This window comes from Charadrius vociferus, unplaced genomic scaffold (assembly GCF_000708025.1).
Source record: "Charadrius vociferus isolate BGI_N301 unplaced genomic scaffold, ASM70802v2 scaffold55, whole genome shotgun sequence".
Lineage (NCBI taxonomy): Eukaryota > Metazoa > Chordata > Aves > Charadriiformes > Charadriidae > Charadrius > Charadrius vociferus.
The window spans coordinates 4,307,454-4,316,715 of NW_009648444.1; the positions used below are offsets into that span (position 1 = coordinate 4,307,454).

At 41.5% G+C, this 9,262-nt stretch overlaps 1 protein-coding gene across 1 annotated transcript in view; it reads right to left on the reverse strand.

The window, feature by feature from the left end:
- DAPP1 (dual adaptor of phosphotyrosine and 3-phosphoinositides) overlaps positions 1-8,679 on the reverse strand; it is a 20,657-nt gene extending 11,978 nt beyond the window's left edge. Inside the window, exons 1-4 of the mRNA XM_009885536.1 lie at positions 8,493-8,679; positions 7,733-7,797; positions 3,184-3,290; positions 140-262 (exon numbers count right to left, since the gene is read on the reverse strand). Of these exons, the coding sequence (XP_009883838.1) occupies positions 140-262; positions 3,184-3,290; positions 7,733-7,797; positions 8,493-8,679 (482 nt within the window). The remainder of the gene's footprint in view (positions 1-139; positions 263-3,183; positions 3,291-7,732; positions 7,798-8,492) is intronic.
- Positions 8,680-9,262: the final 583 nt, after the last annotated feature.

The following is a 9,262-nucleotide window of genomic DNA, read 5'->3' on the forward strand; positions in this document are numbered from 1 at the left end:
ATATTAAAATGGTTCAAGCTGGAGGAAAAAATCTGCAGGTTACCTCAATGCATGAGAATTGCAACCAAACATGGAAGTAAGCAAAAATTGTAAAGCTGCTAGCTGTGCAGCACTAGATAAATTCACTGTCATACTCTACCTTACAGAAAGTGAGTACAGATCTTCCCTTTCATTACTCTTCCTCAAGAGATAGCTTCCATCCTGCCCGTTGGAAAGCAGTAGCGCTTCTGCTGCATGTCGGGTAAGATTATCATGGTACCACCTGGGAAGACACAAGGGATTAAAGCATCATTTGCTCAGCCCTTAACTGACAGCTTCTACTGCATTATAGAGCTGAGTTACAGAAAGAAGGCAGAGTGCAACTAACACTGGTACAATTTTGAGGTTTTCTCACAGGCGCACACAGGTTATGCAGAACTCTGCCCCTTTAGCAGCCTCATTTCAATACACTCGGAAAACAATATTTTTTTTTAACTACAAAGTTGTGTACAAACAGCTGACAGTTTGCTAAATCTTAAAAAAAAAAACAAAAAAACAAAACAAAACAAAAAAAAAACACAAACAAAAAAACCCACCCCAAAACCTACTTGCCTGAGCAACAAATTACCCAGGTCTACACTGATAAGGTGAAAGCAATTTTGGGGGCTAGGCAGTATCCTTTGTCTATTTTCAGAATCTGTACTTCCTGACATATCTACACGCTTTGGTACACTTCCTCTTTTGGGGCAAACGGGCAACACTGAAAACTCCTCCCAAACTCTGTTTTTCCCACAACTTAGTTCATCTGCGCTACTAAGATCTGCAATTAAACACATTTGCCTAAGCTTAAAACTTTCATTTAAAGAACAACCCTTTTGGAAGAAGGAACAGAGGAAAGGACCAAAATTAACTGACAGAATTTGAAGTTAAAATTTAGGAAATCTCGCCGTTGTTGCTGCTCAGCCATATGTGGTCTGAGTAATGCAGGAAAACATCTAAATGCCTGCTTCATTTAACTTCAGTTAAAAATAACTTCTTTTTTTCTATGAAAAATTTCACAATGAATCCACAGAAAAAATCCTGCAAAGAAGATAATGAAATACAGTTTACAGGTTCGTTTCTGTCCAGATGTTTCTATTGTGAATCATTCTGATTTCTTTCAATAGAAAAGGATCTTATTAGAAATGATCCTGAGACGGAACACAAAGAGCCACAGCTATAAAAGGCTGAAGTTCCAACCCTGTAATAGATGCCACGTGCAGATATTGAAGATAATTATACACACACCCCAGAACCTCTGGTGCAGAAAGAGGCAGGGATACTGTACCCAGGACACAGCTCTGCAGGGAGCAAGCTTCTTGCCTTGTCTGTATGTGGAACGGTGCTGAGTCTCCTTCCCCCTCCTTTAAACTGTGTGTGCCTGTATTATTGGGGTCAAAGTCTATTGCTGTTTCAGCCAGAGAAATACAGTTTGACTGAAAGCAGAAGTGTGATCGCAGCACTTTCTGGCATTTGTATCATGGCAGTCTTCAAACTGAAACGAGGTGTAATTGTATCCTCTTTCTCCTTATCTGTTCACTGCAAGTTGCCACTTGGCATCTCACACAAAGTTTTAACTCTGAATTTAGGCGGCTGCCTACTTGAAAGGCCAGCTGGCTGACAAATTGCTTTATAAGAGACTCCAGACTGTTAACCCTGTGGAAGACAAGATCCCCATGAAACTCAATACAAGCAGGGTATTGCTGCTTTGGTTCTAGAACGTGCTCCATGGACCATCTACACAGTCAAATAAAATAATGAATACTTAAAGATCAAAGTGTCATCCTCTGTAACACCTGTTATCCACAATCTGCTTAGGATTAACTGCCCAAGGAACAGTCAAAGGTTAGATCTGTCCTGATGCGATGAGGATCATATCAGCATGCACACTTGGCTGGACCTACAGCTGAGAAGACAATGTTGTGTTTTGCATGGAATTTCATAATACTATTTTTCTCACTTCTTCGCAAAAGAAGCATACATTGAGAAAACATGAAAGTGGTCACTTTCATAAAGCAGGTATATTCAGTTTGTGGTTGCCCATAAGTGCGCTGCTATCTTATTTCTAAAAAGCCTTTTACTAAGATTTTAAAATAGAAGCCACAAGTTTAAAAAAATACTATGTTTAAATTTATTCTCTCTTTACGCATAAAAGGCCAGTAACTAATGAAATTTTACCAATATGCAAAAAAAACCACCCCAAAACCCAACCTAAAGCCAACAAAAAACCCCACCCACTTAATTGGGAAAATAAGGTTGTTTTAAAGTGCAGTTTTAAATCTTTGCTGACAAGGTTGCACCACTCTTCTTGCCTAAATATGTTGTCTTAGACAAAAATCCCTCAAATGCTACCATGTTCCTCTTGCTCAACTTCAAAAATAAAAGTGGATATGAGACAGTAACATAGATCTTAGTGTCAAAATAACTGTGTTATGCATCACTTTTTTTTTTTTTTTTCCTCTTCCTGTGATAGATGTTTCAATCAGTAACAATGGTCAGGTTATCTGGATATTCCACTGGAAAAACTGTCAGGCAAAACTTTTTTCAATTGCATGAACACAGGTAAAATTTAAAAACATTGTGGAAAATTTAGCATTTGCACACAGACCACCAGGAAGGTAAATAAATACACACCTATGCAAATAGTCTGCTCTCCCAATCAAGCCTGATTGACACAAATACAAGTAAACCAGACTAAAAAGAAACCCAAACAGCACTGTGCTTAGACACTATCAGAGATACTTCAGTTGAATTTAAGTACTTGTTGGAGGTAGAATCCTTCTATTTATCTTATTTAGAAAAATAACTTTTAGTCAGCTCTCTGAAATTTGCAGGTAAATCAAGGTGGGAGAGATGGTTCATTAAGCAAAACGCTTAAAGGGCAGTCACCTTTAGCTTAAGTTTTGGTTGTCTTTTGAGTGATACCTGGGGGAGAAAACTGTTGACAGAAAATATGATACTGTATCTACCTTCTTGCCTCCTTAAAACAAGAAATTAATGAAACCAAAAGGCTTTTCAAATACCCATCTCTTTGAAGCCCCTAATGAATCCTTCAAGAAACTGAATTGTCTTAACTCTTTCATTTTGAACCATGATGCATGTCTTGCATATTGGGCTGTTTTCTGCAGGTCCTTCCAAAAGCCATCTTTATTTGACCCAACTTACACTGTATTTGCCAGAGAAGAATCCAGAAATATGCCCTGCACTTTGACACTTGTCAGACTGATAATCACCAGAAGTGTAAAAATTGCCTGGAACTGATGCAAATTTCTCTGACGAAACACAAGAAGAAAGATAGAAGAAAGTCCTTCCACTGCTTCAGAGCCAATTCTGCTGGGTGCCCTTGGCCTTGCATGCCTTCCTGTCTCAAATGCATGCATACTTCTGGGAGGCTTTTCTTTTCTAATTATTTCATTTCTCCTATAAAAAAAAAATCCTGCATGCTCCCCTTTTTTGGGTTCCTTACTGCCAATTTGACTAGCAATCTCAGTTTCAGAGTTTATAATTGCTGTCATTTATCCATTCTTGTTACTTTAACTTTGTCCTAAATTACATGAAATCTCTTCAGTTGCATACATGTAAGCATGTTTGTGTTGCCACTGTGTGTTGTTGAAGGACCATGCTATTCTTCCTGCTCTTTGGAGTGGAAGAGTCTGCTGGGCCCATGAAAGTAAGTCTTAGGACGGGCACACAGCCCTAGTGAGATTAACTTTGTTTCTCTTTGGAAAATAAAGCATTTTCAGAAATCAGCCTAGTCTTCAGATCAGATTGCGTCAGTGACAGTGTAGGAAGGGCTTTACTGGCATTGCTGTTAAGAGAAGGAGGAGAAAGAAATGAGACACACAGTGCATGCCAGAGAACCAAAACTCATCAGAGCACACAGCCTTGCCCTAAGGATCTGCCCACCCAGTCACTAGTGGGGTTCCCCTGGTAAGCTGGTGACTGCCACGGTACAAGCCATGTCTACACTGGCCAGCTGTACCACTGTGCTAATCATCACAACTCTGGAATAGGACACACTCGTGTAAAAATCTCTTCTTTCATTAAGATCTCTGTGTCGTTCATGCAGTGACTAGAGCTCCCTACACATCATAAACCCATAGCTGGCATTAGGTGGATTAACTTTTTAACAATACCAGAATACACAAGGAACACAAACACTCATCCATGGTTAACCCAAGGATGAATGTTTAGTGAATTGGATAATTCTCTTCTCAGCCATTTTTATGTGCAAAGTGCATAACACCCAGTAGAAACACTCACTTTTCTTCCTCGTAAAAATGAAAGATAGCTAGTGGCAGAAGACAGCACAGCTAGAAGTTCTGACTGGCATTTGTTTTTAGTGTCTGGAGTGGTAACTCTGAGGTACGCCCAGCTATCAGATAAATGCAGTAGGCAGAGGTCAGGCTTATTTTTTGTGTCCTGACCAAATTATGCTCTCAGATAGAGTTAGGAACTGTGTGTGTGTTTGGCTTGCTTTTGTAAAGAGTCAGGCAATTCAAAGTTCCTGCTTCTCAGCATTCAGCTGGGTGATCTTCCTGCTCCCTTCCCAGAAGCTCCCTCCCCTACTGCAGAAGCTGCAATACTGCTTGTGCTCCTCGGTGGGTGACCGTCCCTATGGAAAGCACCTCAGCTGGCTGAGCTGCAAGAGCCCAGCAGGAACACAGCAAATCTAATTCATCTATCTCCCATCTCTGAAAGGGAACAGAGATCTGCATTAGGGAGAGATGGTCCAGATGTGCTCTCAGTAGGATTTCAATATTATTCGGAGCAGCTATTTACCCTGCTGGTTTGTTGGTTGGTTTTGGTTTTTTTTTTAGTGGTGGTAGATGTTGGCAGGTTTGGCACCTTTTTTCATATTAAAAAAATATCTTCTACCATGATCAGTTGAGTTTTCTTACACTTTGAAACTATATATTAGCCTCAAAGATGTATTCCCTTTCTTAGTTCAAAGGAGTAGTACACTGTACTGCTTGATGGAGCGAGCAGGAAAGCCCTCACTTATCTCCTTTGGCTGGGCACAATGCTCTTCGTGTGCCTGTACTCCAAAAATTACTCTACAAAATAATCTCACTAGTTCTCTGCGTGTTGGATTTCCGATCAGATCTGTCAAGGTTTGTTTGTTTGGGTTTTTCTTTTATGTTAACTTTTTTTCCTAATATCAAACCCTGGAAGCATTACCTATAATCTCAAAGTTGCGAAGGGCTCTCTGTACCTCACATAAGTAGAAGAGAAGTTTTGGCAATGTTTTTAATAGCACAGGAGTTGACAGAGCTCTAGAGAACCTACAAAAGGGTGAGGATGCTAAGATAAAAGTTATAGTGGCATACAACCAAAATTGCTATTTATTAGACATCCTTTCAATGTGTCACACTGGGAAACTTAGTCACACACCTATGTAAAGTACTTTGTTGGAATACAAGGGTGCCATTTCATAGGAAAAATAATTTAAAAATAGAAACATGAGGAAGTAACATCAGTGTATCCAGCCTTAAAGTTCATGTCTTCTAACTGTAGGCTTTCACTAGTTCAGCTTCTGCTTTTCACTTCCATTTTCTCAGCCCCTTCTCTCAACTGCCTTTGTTCTGATTTTCACCCATTTCTTTTGCCAACTTTCTAACTGTTGTCATTTTGCCCTTGTTTACATTGGAAATATGGATGAAGGAAAAAAATTCTTATGACCATTCACCCTGTCCCAGTCATATGAGTTGCTCAATTTCTCCAATTTTATCATCATCTGATCTAGGCCTGTGGTCTAATTTCTCTTCTCTTACTAAAATAAAGCGTGAAGTGTATTGTTTAGTCTTACCAAATACCATGTCTCATGGTATAGTCAAACCTAGAGCTGGAGGAACACAAAAGCTATGCTGCAAGGGATGATAAAGAACGCTTGGACAGCAAAAGGAAAAAGGTTACAAAAACTTGTTTCCTCTTGCCCTGTTCCTTTCACTTCCAAAAGGCAAACATTGTCGCCAAAGCTATGCTATGTTGGGAGGGAAGCTGAGTTACCAGACCAGCCTGTAAGTACTCGGATGACGAGATACTCCACATTCTCATCTCTTGCGCAAATAAAGTTAAGTGCAACGTGGAATTCCCCAAGCTCACATTATACGTGATCAGCTACAGGAGTTTCACACTGCAGTCCTTTTAGCAGTAACAGCAATAAATGCAATTGGAAAAAGTGTTGGCTACAGCAATAGCCAAAGAGACCCTCAAAGAAGAATCACAATGTCAATTTCGTTTTCCTTTAAGCCAAGATGCTTATGTGTCTTTTGACAAACTTCAGTGCTCTCTTTTAAATATTGTGGTAGGTTTAGGGAAGAAGTTAATGAATGAGGTAACGTGTTTTTAACAATGTGTTCTGATTTTGATCTATCTTGTCATTAGGCATTAGTTCCACCTATTAACACATTGACAATGAAGCTGACAGTAATTTGAATTTTCACTTTGAATTCTTGATTGTTTGACCACCCAAAATCTCCAAACAAATATAAGCCACCTCAGACTGAATGAAATAGTTAAAAAAAAAAAAAAAAAAAAAAACCCAAACCCATCACTCTTGCTTTCTTTTGTTGTGATGTAAAAGGTCAGAAAGTTCATCTTTACAAATGTTGAAGCTCTGGAGAAAACTAATCAAATCTGATAAACAGCTGTAGATACATCTAGATATTTCAGCGACTGTGATTGTCCCTGATGACAACTGGGATTCTTAAATCTTATTTCTTGATATTTTTTTTTTTTTTGTGACAGATGGGATACCTGTAGACCCAGGGTAAAATAAGGGTGGGGTTTGTATATATGGAATTATTTTTTTTTCTCTTCTCCCTCCCTCCTGCCTTGGTCTCATCAGCTCTGATACTCTCGGTGTAATTACAGCATTAACCTAGAACAGCCCAGGAAATACCAGGTCCTTCAAACCTAGCAGAGAGTTAGACAGGTTTTACACTGTACACCCATCTACATTGCTGTCAACTTTCCATTTTGATGACTAGCTGACCTGGTAAACTACAAGGATATCCTGGTACCCAATCTCCTTTCTTGTAAAAGTAAAGAAAAAGTGCTTCCCATTTCACACTTCTTCAAAGCTTTAATGTCTTTGATTTTTGCATAGTAAAGCGGAAGCTCTAAAATAACCTGCTTCAAATTCCCCCCAAAGATATGTGAATGTCAAAGCTGCTCCTCATTTGAATGACCCTCATCTCTGTTGGTCTTTAGTACTTCTTCACCAGAATTGGGTCTCAGTTGTGTTACATGTTATGTCGGGTGTAAGTAGAACTCAGCACTGTGATAGCACCAGGGACTAAGTTTAGGGTTTTGGTGGCCAAGAACTTAATGTGATGGTCTGGAAAGTGACATAGCTACTTTTCACAGCTGAAAAAATATTTATATTAAGAGACCTTTCAGACTATGCTACCAGAATGTTTGATGCGTGAGGACTTCTTTTTTCTCTTCAGAAAAAAAGCATAAAAAAATGGCTTTAGTACTACATGGAAAAAAAAGGGCGTTGTTTAATGATCTGAAGGGAATCTTTGCTTGGTATTGCTTATGCACCTTTAGTGCATTTAACTGAACATACTGCCCTAAAGGAGATGCTTTAGTATTCTGTGGTAGAGTGAAAAGTTTAGGTTTTCCATTGAAGTGGAAATAAAATAGAGAAGCTACAGCTTTAAAAATGCTTATTTTCGCCTTCTCATTTGTATTCTTTCCTTCTCACTGGTACCACATCAAGCTGCAGTCCTACATCATCTATGAGGACTAACTCCTTGCCAACCAGCGAGGCTGTTTATAAGCACAGGTTACAGGTTACAACTCAGCCCGTATAGTCTAAATGAATAAAAGTCTGGCAATTGCAAATCATGCTTCCCACAGCAGCTGCAATTCCTTTTTTTTTTTTCTTTTTTTTTTTTCCCCTGTAAATACCTTTTTAGGATGAGCATAATCTTACAGATGTAAAGGAAAGTATATAACGGCCACTCTGGGTACCATTGCAAAATGACTTGACTTCATATTTGTTAGATGCTTCAGTAACCGGCACATAATTAACAGGTTCTTCTACATATCGGAAAGTATCAGCAGTGTGGTGATACTTGGAATTGGTATCTTCGTTACACTCCAGTTTCTTCACTAAGTTAATTAATCACACAAAAAAAAAACCCAACCATGATTTGGTCCTTATCCATAAGTACCCAGCAAGCGAAAAAAACTTTACTTTTTTTCATCTGTTCTTTTTGAATGCCGAAGCGACATCAGAACTTTTTTGCTTTTTCAGTCTCTTTGCTGGCCTTTCTTCTGCCTTGTCTCCCCTTTGCTTTGCTGCCACTCATCCCTCCCGCCCTGGCCAGCCGGTGCCCACCCGTGCTGCTCCTCCAGCCCGCGTTTCTCCTCACCCACGGCAATGCCATGCGTGAAAAAGTTGCCCAAGCCTTCTTCCCATAAAAAGCCAAACTAGCTGGCAGACAAAATGGGCGACTCACATCGGACAGGGAACCAGCTCTGGTGCAACCTTCGGCCTCCCTTTTCGCCCCTCAGGTGTTGCTTTCGAGCGAGGGTTGACACATCCTCGTAACGGGCTGTGAACCGTCCACTGCTCTCGCTCCCGAAGCCTGAGGCGCCCCGGGGGAGCCTGCTGCCTCCCAGGGCCCAGCAAGGAGCGGCCGGCATGGCGGCCAGGATGGCAGCCCTCTGGGCCAGGGCCCAGGCCAAGCCAGGAGATGGCTGAGGGGACAGCGCAGCTCTGCAGCCGGAGAGGACAGGCAGCTCTGAGGACAAGCTCTGGGTCCGGTGCTCCCTTGAGACACAGGTACAACACGGGGTCTTCCCAATGGAGGCGGTTTCAACATTGCAGAGCTTCTGCAAGTGAAGCTGTAGCCCCTTGCCTCTGACTTTCCACTAAATTCAAAGCGCCTGCCCGCGCTCTAGTTTTTCTGTTACTTATTCCTCCCGCTCACCTGCCGCACGCCAGCATCCTCTGTACGCGGGAGCCTGACGGCCCCTCAAACCCGCCACAGGGATGAAGCGCTGGGCTCCTCCGAGGGGCTTTGCACCCTGCACGGAGCCCTTCGGCGGGCTCATGAAAACAAACCCCCGTTTATCTTATTCCTCGCTTCATCACCGAATTCAGTGGAAAGAACTGGCAGCTCCCACCCTGTCAGCTCCCCTCGGGCAGCCCGGCCCCCCCCGCGGGCCGCCATTTCGCGCGGGGACACCCCCCAACACCCCCCTCAACCGCCCCCGGCGTTGGGTG